Genomic DNA, 18,373 nt, shown 5'->3' with positions numbered 1-18,373 from the left:
AATCGCTTACTCTGATATTTGTTCCCTTGGCTGGTCCACTCCGGGGGGGGGGGGGGGGGGGGGGGGGGCGGGTCATATGAATATGCACTGCTGGCATCTCAGCCTTACTACCACTCTGTTGAGAAGAGTCAAACTAAACAAGCAGAAACAGGACTGAGGCATCTCGCTAGAGCCAATTATTGATGTTAACTCTGGTTTTCAGGAGACAAGAAAATAATGTTTTGTATGTTTCAGCCATATCCTGTAGAAAAACAACGAACAGCCTTATGCTGCTTTGAATTGCTCTCTGTCCCTTCTTAAGAAAACCCAGATTTCCATTCAGATATTGACAGAACTTCATTAATGTTAAATGGAATAGCATCTGAACACTCTATCAAATGTCTCCCCAGTAAGCTCAAATTTTACAAATTGCAAGTAAAATTGTGCTTGGTTTGCTCAGTCTCTTCTGGTTCTTTTGAATTCAAAACCCATAAGTAAATAAGTTTCTTCAGTCCTGTGAGGGAGCCAGAGATCCTGAGAATACCTAGAAAATATTCAAGTAATTTTGTTAATTCAGCAAAAAAGAACCTAAGCCCTGTATGCTTTTGATGCTGGATTTATATTTGGGATTATACTAAATTTCATTGGTTCTGCCTATATTTAACATACCCATTCAAAAGCATCACTGTTTTCCATGAAGTACTAGATGTTCACATATGACTGCAAAAATCCCTGGATTTAAATTCTGCTTTTTCCAGCTTCTTAATTCAGTGTACAAATTGAGAACTATTTTTATATTATCTTTCATCAAATAAAATCTTTACAGGTGTACAAAAAAAAAAGTCACAATATATGCTTATGCAGTTCCACTAGGGCTATGCTTTTAAGAGCTTTCTTACTTTTTCCAGTGTGGTGTAGATTTAATTTCAGTAGACGTCAGATTGCTTCAGCTAAGCACTGAACAAGGTAATAGGATAGATGCTAAAGAGGTACTTACTAATGATTTGGAAAATAGAAGGAATTCAATAAATCTGAATTGCTTGCAGTTTCTGGTGAGATCATCTCAGCCACTCCAGTTAGAAAAAAAAAAATAATCTCTTCAAATGTATTCATTACACTTGTGTCCAATTTTTTCATACACAAAAGAATCTTAGAAGCAGGTGAAGATACTCGACAAGTTCTTTCTGTCAGGACTGATGATTATGTGCATCAGTCTTCCTGGAGATACTTGGTGAGAACAGTTCCCAAGAACAGCTGCATTTGTACTAACCTATTGTAAGAATTCAGAAACTATAGAGAGAGCGCAACAGCACTTAAAATATAAAACTACTCTCCACTTATTCACAGACCACAACAACAACAGATAATACATAGACGAGTAGTTGATGGAGGTTTCAAATAAATTCTCTCTGTGGACTTGCAAGAATTCACATCTAGTCACCAGACTAGTTTGCTTTGGAGGAGGTTGAGCCTTAAAGTTTAGGTACAAATAAGGTATTAATTATGTCCTTAATATTTGTGCAGATTTCCAGCTGCACGGGGTGAGGGAAGTGTCTTCCAAATCAAAACTGGATGACAATAACTGTACAAAGAGGGCCCCATAAACATATTTATATATGTCTTCTGTCATCAGTCAAGTCTGACACTCATTGCATTGATTTGCATGCATGTGACATTACAAAGAAACGTGGTAAGAAAAAAAAACACAAGAAACAAAGACTTGAAATTTACTTCCTTTGGAAAGATTAAGCTATGTAAGACAAATGTATGTAATTGCAGTTAGTTCTAAGCATTGATTTGAGAAAGAAGAAAAGAAAGAAGCACTGTAATGCAGACTTCTATAAAATTACATGCTTTCACATATAAGGACACACAACAGTTTTATTAAAATAAAAAAGCTTTAATACTTTTGTGTTTAAAAGATTTAGCAGAAAATAATTGATACAGACATGCTACAGTAACATACATGTTTGAAAAGTTTTCAGTGCTTTCTTTCGACGTTCAGCATTTTGGCAAAAATAAGTTTTTCTGTATATACTTCAAAAGTTGGCTATCATAATACTGATATAAAATACTTCATGTAGACTAAGGTCATGTGCATAAAATAAGTAATAAAACATACTGTTTGTATAATCATTTAAACATATTTAAAGTATAAATTTCATTAGATAACATGCAAATACTGCAATATTTTAAATGGCACTTAAATATAGATACTGAGATTCTTTATAATTTTGCATCCAATATGAGATTCTGAAATGTACAAAATTATAAAAAGAACATATTTCTTCATTGAAGTCAGGTACTAGTATAGAGCTTGATTGTCATTTCACAAGCATTGAGCCCAATGTCCTGCAAATCTTCACTAGTCCAAGCAAAGATGTCTGTTGAAATAGGCCCAGGGCTAGTTTTCTTCATAATAAAATATGAAAGTGTATTTACATGAGAATAAACTCTCATATTTTTGGTAAGGTAATTAAGTAGCAGCATTTTTTTTTCTTCCAAAAATGATGTTTAGAATAGGTGCATACTTTTTGTTGTCACTGGTATTCATCTTAATAATATAAAATTAAAATTTTTCAATAAACTCAAAACACTATTTGTTCATTTCTGAAAAAAACCACCTGTAAGATCCCTTCTTTCAAAAATCATAAATCTATAATGTCAGAACCTTCCAGAGTACTTTTATGATTGCAAAATCAGTGGAAAATGATCTAATTGTGCTGAAACAAACATCTGACTAGTAATGAATAAAAGAATCATGTTTCACATTCCAAATTTCATATTCCAAATATTCTTCATTCTTCAGTGAAAAATATTAGTACACCAAGTGTTCTGGAATTTTTGTTTTCTGGTTCAGTGATCAACAATTCTCAATGTCCTTCACAATACAAAACACCCTCAATACTCATGCATATTTTCTAAGCAGCTATATATAACACGTTAATGTTAACAAAGTAAATAAAAGGCTTACGAACAGGGAGTGCAGAACAGACAACACTTTAACAGAAGTAGAAGAAATGCTAAACGATACTTGTACTTGGGATGCAATTAGAGCTGACAGCGGCACATGTGATGCTAATGTTGGACTGTCTGAATTTATCAGTGATTCTATCTTTTCTGCTTCTTTATTGCAGGCTTCAATCTAGGAAGAAAAGTGTTATTATTTCTCTTCTTGTCACGTAAAATGCCAATGCAAAACTATTTCTAGATAGCAAAATTTAGAAAGAAAAATCTGAATTATTCCAATCGACATGTAAAATTTACATTGATGATTTGGAGTAGTCATTAAACAACCTATTGGAGCTCATAGACTTTGGTACTAGGAAAACTTCTGCAGAAGCCCTGCAGAAGCCCTGAGTAGCAGCAACAGAGAAATAAGGAAGCTCGATACAATGGATGATGTTTCTGAATGTTGACTCCAAAAAGCTCACAGTAAATTATTAGTTAATACCTATAAATTGAGGAGTTCCTTTCTGATCAACCAAGATATAGTACCTTGAAGTCTGCAACAGTGGAAAATTGGGATTTTCTAGTTACTGGGCTTTTGCTTTCCAATCAGGGAAATCTGATTTCTTTTATGGGAAAGGAATAGAAGAATGGAAATAATAGGAAAACCTGAGAAAATCAAGATAACGTCATTCACTTTTCATTCTCCCACTGACATAATGATAATCATAAATTTATTTATAAAATCAATTTTTTCCACCTTAGCTTCTAATGTATCCCAGGAATAAATCTAGTATTAAGCCTCTTTAGCAGCTTCGGAAGCTGTTGCTGATAAAGTTTTAACTTGACAAACTTAACATCTGAGGTCCCAAAGCTTTGAAAGTTGAGGATCTTCTAGCTCAGTAACGTGTCAGCAGTGAGCAGAGCAGCTATTCCCTGGTTTCAGACTGCCCTCCTCTCCCCAAGGGTCTGACAGCATCTGCTGCAGACTGGGTGAGAGCTGATCAGATTGGTTAAGGCTCAAGACCTTGTTTCCTAAGTTCTGGCAAAATTCTGAGCTATTTCTGTTCAAGGAATAATATTCCTGTTAAAAGTTGAGCAGACTTGGACGTAACAGGTTTGCTCCAGTAGCAAAGTAACAACTGCCCTATTTGATACTGCAGCTTGCAAAATTTTTGCCAGCAAATCTACCCACTCACACTATACCTGAACTTTAGCCCATCCCAGAAGCAATACCGAAAATGCAAAATTAGACCATAGAAATAAAAGGGAAATGGAAGCAGACATGAATATAAAACAAACAGCAAAGAAGCGAACCCGCCTAAACTGTAAAAGATGAGATTGTTTTCCCGTCTCTTTTTTGTTCTCAAAGCTAAATCTTCCATTTTAAAGTAGTGCACATCAATGTATAAGGTGACAGAATGAACCAGTCAGAGCACCCCAAAGGGACTTCATTATAATGTGCTGTCAGCAGGGCCAAGCAAGACTATTAGAAACAACTATAAGAAGGCATTAAAAATGGCATTAAAATGTTGCTTTTAATAGGAAGAAGATATCCTCACTGTTCTTGCACAGGTTAATGATCAGAAAGTAAAAATGAAGCGAGAGCTCCAAGACAATAAAAATGCAATATATAGCCAAAGCCCTACTTCTACTGTTCTAAAGCATTCCTAAGAAAATACCGTAAGAATGTTGACCTGCATTTGTTGGTTTACATTTAGAATTTAGTACTGTGAGCTTTTGGTGCTTATTTGCTAGCATGAATTAGTTATGACACGGCATGCTGGACAACTTATTGGACTTGCATTTCCCTTTTAAGATCGTAACAGGATTTTGGGATCTCTCTGAACTTTTTACCTTGAGTTGGAAAGGATTATCAAAACCGGGCTGGTCTCAGAATATAGGGTTAGCAGATTCCCTTTGGAATGAACTGCTGCTTAACATCAAGACAAACACAATGTAGCAATATGTATGATGTGCTTCAGTCTAATATCCCATGTACTTCAACCTACTTTTAAGCCTAATACTAGAGACAGAAGAGCTCCATTTCATACACAAGTATCCATTTATTTTACAATTAATATAATTTATGATATTCAGTAATGAATATATTTTCATCAGTTTATATTTTCTACTATTTTAGCCGTAAAATGTTGGAGGTTCTGCATGTATTCATTTTAAAATAAAAAATATGTAACTCCATCATTCACCTTGCCCCTTTAATTACCCATACTCAAAAGCCTCTTACCAAGACAGCAGGATTCTCAAGACACCTTTTACCATTAATAAGACTTACTATTTGGATTCAAGTAATTAGAAAAATCCCCATGTATTCAGCACACAAGAAAATGAACAACTTTAAAACTGCTATATTGAAAGTAATAAAGTGTATACATTAAAAAAAAAAAAAAGTAAATCCATACAGGTAAACAAAATAAGAATATAGCCTACCTGCAATGGTTTGGGGTTCTGATCCACAGGAATGATGAGAATCACAATTTCAGATTCTATGCTTAAGTATCCAAACACATCACACTGTGGCACAGAGACATGCAGGCGGATTTTTTCAAGTATGTCAAGTACAGTTATAGGCTTTTTATTTGTTACCTGGAAGAAAACAAAGAACTTCCTGGATGATGTGATATTATGCAAAATTACATTTCTACTTTTCAGTTTTAAAAAACTTGATATCATGCTAGAAAATCTTTTAGCCATTAAACTACTCAGCACTAATCTATAGCAAAAAGGGTAAGAAAAGGGGCTGGGAATAAATGACTTCTTAAATTAACCATGGTTTTGATATACGTTGTCCTCCACCTTCATAGTTGGTATGTCTGTGTATCACATCCCTCAAAATAACATAAACAGTCATCTGTCACAGTTGCTTGTACTCAAAACAACAGGCAGAGAAGACCTATCAACTGGCACTCCTTTACCCATCACAGAATCTAGGTGTTCCAAGAGCCACCAGAAATGAGGAGAACGATGATGGGAATTTCTCTGCAAGATGGAACAGATTGCTTTGGGAGATCTAAACAGACTAATACCAAGGTGTCACAAGAGGGATGTGATCTGTTTGTCCAAGCTGCATTTGCAATCATCTGAAAATAAAAACTGACTTTGCTTCCGAAAGGCTGAGTGGGACTGGCAAGGATGAATAGAATCATAGAATATCCCGAGTTGGAAGGGACCCATAAGGATCATCGAGTCCAACTCCTGGCACCGCACAGGTCTACCCAAAAATTCAGACCATGTGACTAAGTGGACAGTCCAAACGCTTCTTAAACTCTGACAGGCTTGGTGCCGTGACTACTTCCCTGGGGAGCCTGTTCCAGTGTGCGACCACCCTCTCTGTGAAGAACCTCTTCCTGATATCCAGCCTGAATCTCCCCTGCTGCAGCTTGACTCCATTCCTTCAGGTCCTATCGCTGGTCACTAAAAAGAATAGATTGGTGCCTGCCCCTCTGCTCCCCCTCGTGAGGAAACTGTAGGCCGTGATGAGGTTTTCCCTCAGCCTTCTCTTTTCCAGGCTGAACAGGCCCAGTGACCTCAGCCGCTTCTCATACGTCTTCCCCTCTAGGCCCTTCACCATCTTAGTAGCCCTTCTCTGGACACTCTCCAATAGTTTCATGTCCTTTTTGTACTGTGGTGCCCAGAACGGCACACAGTTCACACTTGAGGTGAGGCTGCACCAGCGCAGAGTAGAGCGGGACAATCACTTCCCTCGACCGACTAGCAGTGCCGTGCTTGATGCATCCCAGGGTACGGTTGGCCCTCCTGGCTGCCAAGGCACACTGCTGGCTCATATTCAACTTGCTGTCAACCACAACCCCCAGATCCCTCTCTGTGGGGCTGCTCTCCAGCGTCTCATCGCCCAGTCTGTACGTATAGCCAGGGTTGCCCTGTCCCAGGTGCAAGACCCGGCACTTGCTCTTGTTAGACTTCATGTGGTTGGTGATCGCCCAGCTCTCCAATCTGTCCAGATCTCTGTGCAAGGCCTTTCCACCTTCATCAGAGTCCACAACTCCTCCAAGTTCTGTGTCATCAGCAAATTTGCTCAAAACACCTTCTAGTCCTACATCCAAATCATTTATAAAGACATTGAAGAGGACTGTCCCTAAAATGGAGCCTTGAGGGACCCCACTAGTGACCATCTGCCAGCCAGGTGTGGCCCCATTTACCACAAACCTTTGAACCCTGCCTGTCAGCCAATTGCTCACCCATCGTATGATGTTTTTGTCCATCTGTACGCTGGACATTTTGTCCAGTAGGATCCTATGGGAAACTGTGTCAAAAGCTTTACTGAAATCCAGAAAGATCACATCAGCTGGTTTCCCTTGATCGACTAGATGGGTGATCTTATCATAAAAGGAAATCAAATTTGTTAGGCAGGACCTACCCCTCATGAACCCATGTTGGCTGGGACCAATGACTGCGTTGTCCCCCAGGTGTGCTTCAATAACTTCAGGGATAATCTTCTCCATAATTTTACCAGGCACTGATGTGAGACTGACAGGCCTGTAGTTATCAGAGTTTTCTTTCCTGCCCTTCTTGAAAATTGGTACAACATTTGCCAGCTGCCAGTCTACTAGGACCTCTCCAGATTCCCAGGACCATTGAAAAATAATTGAGAGAGATCCTGCGATGATGTCAGCCAGCTCTCTGAGCACCCTGGGATAAACCCCATCTGGTTCCATGGAATTGTATGGATCCAGGTGGATCAGCAAATCCCACACATGTTCAGGATCGGTTGGGAGTTTATCATTCCCACCATCACAGTCCCCCAGCTCAGGGCACCCAGGGTCCCGAAGCCCATCAGCAGCGTTGAAGACAGGCAAAATAGGCATAAACATCTCTGCTTTACCTATGTCCCTGTTTGTGAGGAGACCATCCCCATCAAGTAGTGGACCTATGTTTTCTCTGGTCCTCCATTTTCTATTCACATATATAAAAAGGCCCTTTTTATTGTCTGCCACAGACCTGGCCAGCTTCAACTCTAATTGGGCTTTGGCCACATGAATTTTCTCCCTACAAAAGCGAACAGCACCCTCGTAGTCCTTCCACGTTGCCTGACCCTGCTTCCAGCAGCCATACACTTTCTTTGTATGCCTAAACTCCAGAAGAAGATCCCTGGTCAGCCCTGCCCTGCCTGCTTGAGTTCCAATATTTTGGAATTGCCTGATCCTGTGCTTTTAGGAGGCAGTGCTTAAAGACTGACAAGCACTGATGGACGCCAATGCCTTCAAAAGCAGTTTCCCAGGGGACCTTGCTAACTAGTTCCCTGAGCAGCCTGAAGTCTGCTCTCCCCATACCCAGGGCTGAAGTTCTGGTGGCAGTTTTCCTCCTGTCACCAAAAATTTTAAACTCAACTGCTTCATGGTCACTATGACCAAGACAGCTGCCAATTGCCACGTCCCCCACAATACCCTTTCTGTTTTCCAGTAACAGATCTAGGGGCACCTTTCCTTGTTGGCTACCTTAGCACCTGCACCAAGAGGTTATCATTGAGGTACTTTAGGAAGCTCCTAAAAAAGAAAAAAGCAACTAATATATATCCTAAATCCAGGTATTCTTTAAATGAGAGGAGATTAGTTATCACCAACTACTTGAATAACTACTTAGTAAGTCCAGTAACTTTCTCTAACTAAAAAGACAGTAATTCTTTTTCATATCCACATCATAAGGTAGGAACAAAGAAGCTGCAGTGGTCACCATGTTCCCACTAGTGTTAAGACAACTACAAGGTATTCCAGGATGCAGTCATGACCTAACGGACACTGTTACTCAACAAAAACACCCAACATGCAAGCACACAAACATAATCTTAGAGAAAATCATTAGTACAACATGAATTGGCAGCGCACCCTTGAGATGAAGGCCAACCACATAACTGGGCTGCAAACGCAAGAACAGAGCCAGTGGGAAGGGATCACCTCCCCATACTTAAATCCCCCAAGGCCATTCTGATGAACTGGAGAGAGTCCAGTGGAGTTCAGCTTGTGGAATCTCCATTCCTGTAAGTTTTCAAAACTCAACTGGCCAAACTAATCTAGCTGGAGTTAACTTTCCATTGAGAAGGAGATTGGACTAGACAATCTCCAGAGGTCCTGTTCAATCTAAATTTTTTTCTGTGTTTTTATAATAGCTAACTATCTCTACATCTAAGTGTTTAAATAGTCTAATGAACTTTTGTAACGTTTGAGGAAATTCTTTCTTCTTGATTTTTTAAATGAAAGTCACATGTAGATGCAAACATTAATTATTTTGCTTCAATATGCATGACTGTCATAAACTCTATTTTGTTGCAACGTAGTGCTGAAAATCAAGTGTTGTGCTCTGTTCCATTTACCAAAGCATGAAAGCAAGGACCAACAGAGAAGTGTAATCCTTTTACACACCCCACAGTGGGGTTGGGTGTAGAATGTTTTGTTCAGTAATGAACAATCAACATCGTAAGATTCAGACTAAACTGGAGGTTTTCAAATAGCAGCAATGAAGAATGTATCTACTTTGCAGAGATGTTAAATTTAAAACCAACATTGTAGCTGAAGAGCAGCAAAATCAGTGGTAACTATCTAGCTGATCCTGAAGAATGTAAAAACAATCCAATATAAACATCAGACAATGTCAGAACTAAGTTGCTTATATTAGTAAATAGTGAGCCAGCAGAATAATCTTAACGAAAAGGCCATAAATAACAAATATACACTGTATTGCTACCATGAAATAGATGCAGTTCCCTTAGCATGTCTTTACTGTAACAAATCACTTACACAGCAAGGTTAAAAGGCTTGTTTGTGTCTACACTGATTTTATTTTGCTTTGCATTGTCATTCAATTTCTGTATCTGAATGTTAAGAAATAAAGGGAAGTATAAACAGTGTAAAGAAAACAACAAATCAAATACTATCTACTGAAAGGTAATTGATTGTATAATGCATTATACAGAAAAGTATAAAGTAACTTGACTTTTCCGTGTACCATTTAACATAAGGAATGATTGAACTTTACCCTTGCAAAATTGTCCAGCTTGTCTTTGTCATATAATATTCTCAGCATTCCAGCACACAGTGGACAGCAGGCTCCTGTGTGATAAAAAACAAATAAACTACAAAACAAAACAAAACCCCCACACCATAAAATCGCAGAAATAAAAGCAAACTGTCTTTTCACTTTACAGTGGGTAGAGCTCAAAAATTGAATACTGACAATAAAAATATCAAAACTACCAAAGCAAAGCAAGTCTTTCAACTTGATAGCAAAATTGCACTTTTTTTTTTAAATATTGAAAACATTTGCAATGCAAAACCAGTCACTTTTCAACACAGACACTTACTACTACTAAAGTGAAGCAGCAAGATTAACTTTTATTTGTTTAAATACGATATTGTATGCTAAAAACACAGGTACATTAAGTATTGCAAGCCAAGGTTCTGTATGGATACATGCATGCATATGCAACTATAGCAGTGATGAATTTCAAAAGCTGAAATAGCTAGGATATAACAGAAGTGAAACTGCACATTGCAAACATCAATTTATGTGGTTGTACCATATTAGAACTCAGAATCTTTATATAGCAAGGGGGAAAGAAAACCCAGCTTTTCTATCAGATCTGTGTTTAACATGCAAGCATGTCATATTTCCCTTACTACTTTCCCTCACTATCTTAGAAACAAAAGGGCTAATACTTCAGCTTTCCGCCTACCCATAGTTTTATGTTTAATTCATACCCTCGACTACATAATTCACATTCCTAGAATGACTTTCACAATATTAGAATAATACTAAAAGCACATAGTCCCTTTTTCAAACAACTGATTGAGAAAAAAACACATGAAACTTTTTGAAAACTGACCTTTCCTTGCTGTGTGATCAGTTACTGACCGTTTTGTTGAGAAGTATTTGTAAAGACAATGAAAAAAACATTTCAAAATAGCAAAACTGCAAAAACTATTCCTACTGTCTTCCTTTTTCACAGTACTGTAAATACAACTATATCTTACTCTGTCTTCTAATTAAATAAAAGTTTTTTTATTCTGGGAACTTTACTTTGAAGACAATTTGGCTTTCCAATGTGGTATCTGCACTGCCAATTCTGAAAAATTACTCATCCAATTCCCGCTGACATTCTACCCTAGACACCACAGACCTCATTCATTTCTCCAAAACAGGTCCTATGAGGACAGCTGCACACATTTCTAAAGACTGAAGGAGAGTGATTCCTAAAACCAAAAGCCTTTCCACTTTGGAATTACTCTGCTGAGTCCTGACACTGCCTTGTTCTAGCCTTAACTAAAGACCTCCACTTCATCCTTTCTCTTAGATGTCTCAAGGACGTAATGGAATACAGTATTTTACAGCATAAGTTTAGTTCCAAATATACACCTATTAATACATGTAGCCTGGAGACTCTCTCCTATCTGCAGTAAACTTCAACAATGAATTAACATACCTGGTGCAATGACTGGTTTGCAGGCAGTAGCAGAAAGCTGGGGACACTTCACAAAGGCACACTCTGTATGAAAGCTATAGTCTGAGAGCACACCTACAGCCTGACAATGTCCATGGTAGTCAACAGCCACACGGTCAGAATAGGCAGCACAGACACTGCTGTAGGTTTCCCCATTATGTCCACATACAGGTTCTACCAATTTGCAAAATGGCTGAAACACACAGAAATGTTTTAAAGATCAGTTTGTTCATGCTACAAGCAAAAATAAAGAGCATTTTATAACATTAGGAAGAACAACGTTCATGGCAAAGTTCATTTGCTGATAATACTGTTAGTAAATCTGGAGTAAATTAACTGCCAGTTAATGTACAAGTAATAAATACAGAGAATAAATACTTAAAGAATAATCTAAGCTGGAATCTGAGAAATGTACAGTAAGACATGTTTTGGGGAAGACAAATTGTAGGTCTGTTCTAATGCTTAAATAATACAACTAATTTCATTTAACTTATTAAATTATTTATTCATCTCAATGTGTTCTTGGAATTTAGTGTGTGCGCATGCATTTCTTACACATTATTTGAGAAGCTACATGTCTACATTTATTTCAAAAGAATAGAATCTATTACTAGATACCTCTGGCAAAAGTATTTATTATTGAGACCTTTACAACTATAAAAATACATTTATTTATTGTATCCATTTTCTTTCCCAAAAGCATATCTAGTGTGCCATTTGATTCAAATACACATAAAAATCATAGAAAAATGTATTTTTCTTCCTATCTTGCCTATACAGATATATTTGTCCAACACATTCAAGAAGTCAAATGCCAACGAACTTATGCTTCTGAACATAGACAGAAGTAAATGGAACTGATGATTCTTCACAGACAAGGTATGAATATACTTTTGTTCAATTATTGTGAAATTACACAGTTCATTCCATAATTTCTTGCTAATATCTAAATATTTTATTAAACTAACGTTTCAAGCAAATCACCATACCTCTATCATCACTGTGCATGCTCTAAAGTAGCAAGACAATTACAGTTTCTATGTTACATGCTGAAGTTAATAACAGAAATAATAGAAGACAAGTAAATGTGAACACCACAAGCAGTTTCATGTCTTGCAGTCTACTTCCCCATTAAAGGAAAATTGTAAGAGCAAAAACTTAAAGCTACCAGTGTTAAACACTTTTTGAGCACAGATGCAACTGGACATGTAAGTGCTGTAGAAAAAAAAACAGCTGTGCAATATCCTTCAGTTCTTACTGTTCAAGAGCAGTATCTCGTGAGGTATCTGATATGCTATGAGAAGAATTATATGTACGTAATGAGGTTGCTGAAAAAGGGCAAAAAAAAAAAAAGATGACAGAAAGGCAGAAACCTGAAGTGGATAAAAAGTGCATTTATTACACAGAAAAACCCTCAACAAGGGTTCTGTATTTCTACAAACATTCATCAGTTGAGACCAAGAGAATGTCTCAAATTCATCTTCATCATTTGAGAAAAATCTGGAAATGACCAGCCTATCAATGGTAAAGCCAGTGACTTTGAAAACAGTAGCTCCTAGCTTGTCTGTAGAGTGACAGAAACAGCCTGTCTACCAATACTGTAGGGAATGGTGGGATGGAAGAACTAACCTAATCCTAATACTTCTGAGGGATTAATATGAAGACCAATTCAATCCAGACTACCTAAAGAAAATACTACAGTCTGCTTAGTCTCAAAAAAGCTTAGGAGTATTGTGAACAATGAAATTGCTAAAGGAAGAACGCAATCAAACAAAATGCTAAAGACTTGCTAGAGAAAGCCTATTGCTGCCAAGACAGCAGTGACTCCGAGCCTCTAACTCCACTATTTAAGCAGATAAAAGGGGAATTTAACATGCAAGTCAAATTGTCCTGACATTTTCTGAATAAATTAGATTTACTGTAATGGAGAAATAAACAAGCATTAATTTTCATTTACAGAAAGTTCAAATTGATGAAAATTGGTGTTACTAGCCAAGGAACTGCTTTAATTAAAGCTTACATTGAGGTATGCTTGCAGTAGTAGTGAAAAATATAGGAAGACTTAATACAAATATCAGAGTATTTCCCCCAAGAAAGCAGAAGCAAAGGTTTTGTTTGATTTTGAGACATTTGTTAACTAAAGGAAAGAAACAGTTGACAAAATCCTGAAAACCATTTTGTGCAGAGTATTTTTTATTCTAGTTGAAATTACAGTTCTAAAGGACTACAATCTATGAATATTTTTGGTAAACTATAAAAACAGAATATTGCAAAGTGGAACACTGAAGAACAAAGATTTAATATTGCTAGAACCACTTCCTACCTGGCACGGTCCTCGATATGCTAAATTTTTTCCTTTTTGGTACAAAGTACACAAGTTACTGTATTCCACGTTGTCTGTGTCGCAAACAGGATCCCGTGTCTGGTCACAATTTAATTGCCTTGGCACACATTCATGCTGGCTACATTTGAACTTTCCAAAACTAGTCAAGCAAACTTGTTTCTTTGGTATGCACCTGCATAAAGTCATAATAATTTCATGTCATCATAAAAAAAAACACAACCAACCAACCAACCAACCAACCAACCAAAAAACCCTCTCAAAATAGTCAGAAAAAAAAAAACCAACAGTGAAATCTTTTCCAGTGCTTTATAGAGCACTGGTTCAGCAGAACTGAAGGAAATGCATGTGACAAAACATTTTGATTAGACAATTTAGACAATTACAAGTTCATTACAAACCTAGAACTTGTTCACACCACATTTAGTCAATGTATGTGCACACAGCTATAGGTTCCATAAAAATTAATCTTTTACCAAGTATTTTACTGAGTATGGATTTCTCAGAAAGTCTTGAATAAACTTCTTACCTACTCCCAAGCTTCACTTTTAAAATGTGTATTTAAGGAAAACTAGATAAAACACCAAAACTTGCAATGAATTGCAAGTGAAAATGATTACATTATAGAGGTATAGCCCAACCCCCTCTTGAGAGGGTAATGAAAACAAGACTTAAAAGATTATGAGGATTCAATTACAAATATCTAATTGTATTTTAGCTTTGTAGGTTCAGTACATTATATCACATCTGATCTTGGGGATGACTTAAAAGAAACAGAAAAATCCAGTACTAATATAGTTTCCTTTTTGGCCTGTCACCTCTCTCAAGCATTCATAGAAGTGAAGATAAAAACCATCAGATCTTTATATCAAATGTGTACTTCCCATGGTGTTATCTCCAAAACGTTTGCCGTATGTCCTGCAAGACATCCCTCTACTAAAGAGATGACAGCCAACAGAATTTGAAGAATAGACTGATGAAAGGTCAGATGACTTTCTAACAATCTCTTTTTTTCCTACAAATTACAATAATCATGTAAAATATGTCCTTAATCTGAGTGTTGCTGTTTTATGCATTACACATTTTCATTTTATATGAGGAAAGACTCAGAAATTCTGAGATTTAAATGCTTTAAAAATAGAAGTGGAATGTAAGATTTTAAACATATTCTAAGCACTTCAATTTTAAAATGAGCTTTTACACATTTAGTTTATGTTACAATATCAAACTGACCCAGAATACATGTACAGTCTTTAATGAAACAAGTTGAGGTTCTAAGCATAACGATTATTCCGTAAATCTGGAAAACCTTTCAATACTTTCAAAATTAAAAATATAGAAGTCAAAGAATGTATACCAACAATGCAGCTTTAAAATTGATAGTTTTCAATGCCTCAGCTACAATTACAGCTGCAGAATTATTTTGTTTTCTCTGCAGTTTTCTGCATCAAGGCATTTAAATGGGCAGGAAAAAAAAAACAAAATACTGTAATTAGTTTTCAGGAAAGCACAGTATTACACAATTTCTTACGGTGGCTTTCTTTCCAAACAGAACATGTACAAATTCAAAGAGACTGAAAGATTACACAACACTAAGAAAACTGAAAACAGAGACCAATATTAAAAGCCGCAGACACTGATTTCTGTAAGAAAGGTCTGACTTTCTTGTGTCAGTAGTATAAACCAAAGTTTTGTTTTAATGTTTCACTGTACAGACATGGCTTTAACAAGATATCAATATAATTACGTAAGAGAAACTTAAGTCTTCCACAGTGCTAAATATTTTCCCATTTCAGAAATAAAAAGCACAGATTACTGACAGAATAAGCAAGAATGAATCCAAATATTCAATTCAAGTGATTTTGTTTTTTTGGTAAATACTGGAAGAAAAGTATGAAACAAAGTAGTAAAATGTCCAATTATTTATTGCTTTTTCAACAAAATTTGATTCTCCCATTTTTGAAATTATACATCATTTCTGTTTTCTTGCTAGAACTGAGATCTGCATAATGAACTTAAATGATATAGTGCTACATAAACAGAACCAAAAATTGGCAGTTATTACAGTCCATTACTGTGACAAATAAAAAGTAGCTACTTCAAACAGTTCTTCTTATTGGAGTATTCAAAGGTACAATGGACTATACAATATATTCACCAAGAAAAAGGTATATTTGCTTTATGAGTAAATGTCAAAGAAAAGCTTAAAAACATTCTGCTTTTACCTTTGATTTTTATTACAAGGATTAGGGTTACAAGGATCCTTGGAAATACATGATCCAAATTCAAATTGATTGTCTTGGAGACCAACGCATCGAGCTATACATGCACTTGGATATGTGCGCCCATTTTGACCACATACTGGTACAAACTGATCTACACAGTTACATGGTAAACCTGCAAAAGTAACACATAAAACAGGAATTTGGTGCACACTTATTTTCTCTGACAGAAGATAAACAAAAGGTCACTAAGCCATCTTAGTCATCCAGCAAATGTGAAGATATACCATATCTTGAACCTGGTACCTCCCTCCTGTAAATAAGCAATACTGTAGCACATAAACATTTATAGGTAGTAGGAAGGGAAGTCTGTGCCCTGCCTCCTTGCTGATTCTACTCAGCTGTTTTTTTTTTTTTTTCCCCCAAACTCCTTGTCTCTCATTCCCAGTGGCATTACCTTTTCTCTACTTATTTCCACGGATTACCTGAGGTTTAATTTTCCAGTACTGATTTTTTTCAAAGGCATGCAATTTTTCTTACGTGCAGGATGAACATTAGAAAAGAACATCTTCACAACAAATTATTTCCATGAATACTGTAGAAAGAATTTAGAAGCTAAACTTCACTCTGAGAATAATAACCTTACAGTTTTTGTAGTTTGGAAAGTTACCTGTAAACTTCCGACGTTCATCTTCTGAACTATGCTCAGTTAGGCACTGACGAGTAGAACATATCAGATTTCCAGCAAAACATGAACAGACATTACAATCTATATTAAAGGATGTTCCATGACCTTAAAATAAATAAGTAAACATGTACAGTTACTACAAATATACCGGAAGACTACATAGTCTTCTGTATAATACATACTCAGATGTATTATACAAATACTACCATTTTCATTATTGTTCCCTTAATTTCCCTTATTCTATCTTTTGTGTGTACTTCTATCCTTGGTGTGTACTTTCTGTCAAGAAGTAGAAAGTGTTAATGCTTCATTATTTTTGTCATTCATTACGTCTTTGTTGTTTTGCAAATGTCCATTACAGCCTTAATTTCAGTCTCAGCAAACAGTTTAAGTTTTAGTTTAGTTCAAGTTTAAGCTTTGTCCAAAGCATGGAACAAGAAAGGTTCTAGCAAAGCCAAACAGAAACCCAGTAGAAGCATTCAGTACAAGAATACAAAAATACAGAGGTGTATGCTGACCCACTGGCTTTCAGAAAGGAGCCTTTAACAATGCAACTAACACCATCACAGCTGCTTTTTAAGGATAGAGCACTCTGCCTGATTTCTGCATCTTTAGAAAAAATAAGTGCATCTTTTAAGTCACTAACTTTCTAACGTCTGAATCTGAGAATCAAACACTAAATGTAGGGATTTTTTCTTCAGTTTAGAAATTCCAGTTTGGTTTTGTGAACTCTACATATGGCTGCCCTTCACTGCATCGTTTGTCTTATATAAAATCAATTCATATTAATGACTGCCAGTTTATCCATAACTAGGTCAGTTATTAAAGACTACCAGCAAACACACAGCTCTTCAGGAAAGCACAAAAGTAACTGTGCCCTACAAAATAAGACATTTTGCTCTAATCTCTACACTGAAGGTTCAGTTGATTATATATGGCAATCTGTATATATGCATCTGGTGGATGATATGTGGTTAATTATGAAATCACTTGGCGTGACCTCTTTGTGAAGCTGGGAAACTCCAAACATTTGTTTCAATAAATAATCTTTTCAGAAGTTCCAAAGAAGCAATTCAGTTGACTTACTAGTTTAGTAGGGTGATGGTTGGACCAGATGATCTTGAAGGTCTTTTCCAACCTTAATGTTTCTATGATTCTATGATTAGAATTTTTGTAAAATACTAAAGGGGCACAAGTAAAATCCTCAGCATTGAGCAATGTGGAAGAGGTACTCCCAGACAAATGGCAGCTGACCAAATGAGGATGGAAGAGGAAAGCCTCTGTAGCACAAAAAGCTGTTTAAACCACAGAACTACCCAAGAAAGAAGGAATTTGTCAGCAGTTTGCAAAAAAAGTTTCCAAGATATTTTTCAGTTGATTTACACACAAAATATCACTGATTTTGCAACTGAGGAGTGACTTACACTGTGCTTAAATCTCAGAAATACAGCACGTTTAGAACAAATACTGTTGTTTCACTGTTCTTGCTTCATCCCTAATGCCTACTGGCTCCCCTCAAACCTTTGTCTTCCTCAGTCCCCAGAGCTCTCAAAAGTTAACTTCTGCTCTCAGAAAAGAAGCTAGGTATTATCAAACACCATAAAACACAGGGCATGTGAGGCAAGTCAGTGACCTTTTTGTTGAAAAATGGCATAATAAGAACAAGCTTTACACAGGACTTTCATTGGTTTAGACAGACGTTGTTAGATATTGATTTAAAT

At 36.6% G+C, this 18,373-nt stretch overlaps 1 protein-coding gene across 4 annotated transcripts in view; it reads right to left on the bottom strand.

Moving 5' to 3' along the window:
- Positions 1-1,858: 1,858 nt before the first annotated feature.
- Positions 1,859-18,373, bottom strand: part of RECK (reversion inducing cysteine rich protein with kazal motifs) — a 60,142-nt gene continuing 43,627 nt past the window's right edge. For all 4 annotated transcript variants that reach the window (XM_048075798.2, XM_066992030.1, XM_048075799.2 and 1 more), the window contains 7 exons: positions 16,635-16,757; positions 15,968-16,139; positions 13,725-13,917; positions 11,384-11,594; positions 9,940-10,013; positions 5,380-5,535; positions 1,859-3,124 (listed from right to left, as the gene is read on the bottom strand). In XM_048075798.2, the coding sequence (XP_047931755.1) occupies positions 2,909-3,124; positions 5,380-5,535; positions 9,940-10,013; positions 11,384-11,594; positions 13,725-13,917; positions 15,968-16,139; positions 16,635-16,757 (1,145 nt within the window). In that variant the 3' untranslated portion in view covers positions 1,859-2,908. The remainder of the gene's footprint in view (positions 3,125-5,379; positions 5,536-9,939; positions 10,014-11,383; positions 11,595-13,724; positions 13,918-15,967; positions 16,140-16,634; positions 16,758-18,373) is intronic.

Source organism: Anser cygnoides, chromosome 2 (assembly GCF_040182565.1).
Source record: "Anser cygnoides isolate HZ-2024a breed goose chromosome 2, Taihu_goose_T2T_genome, whole genome shotgun sequence".
NCBI lineage: Eukaryota > Metazoa > Chordata > Aves > Anseriformes > Anatidae > Anser > Anser cygnoides.
Note: the sequence above shows the minus strand (reverse complement) of the source record. Positions and strands in the feature narration are given on the sequence as shown.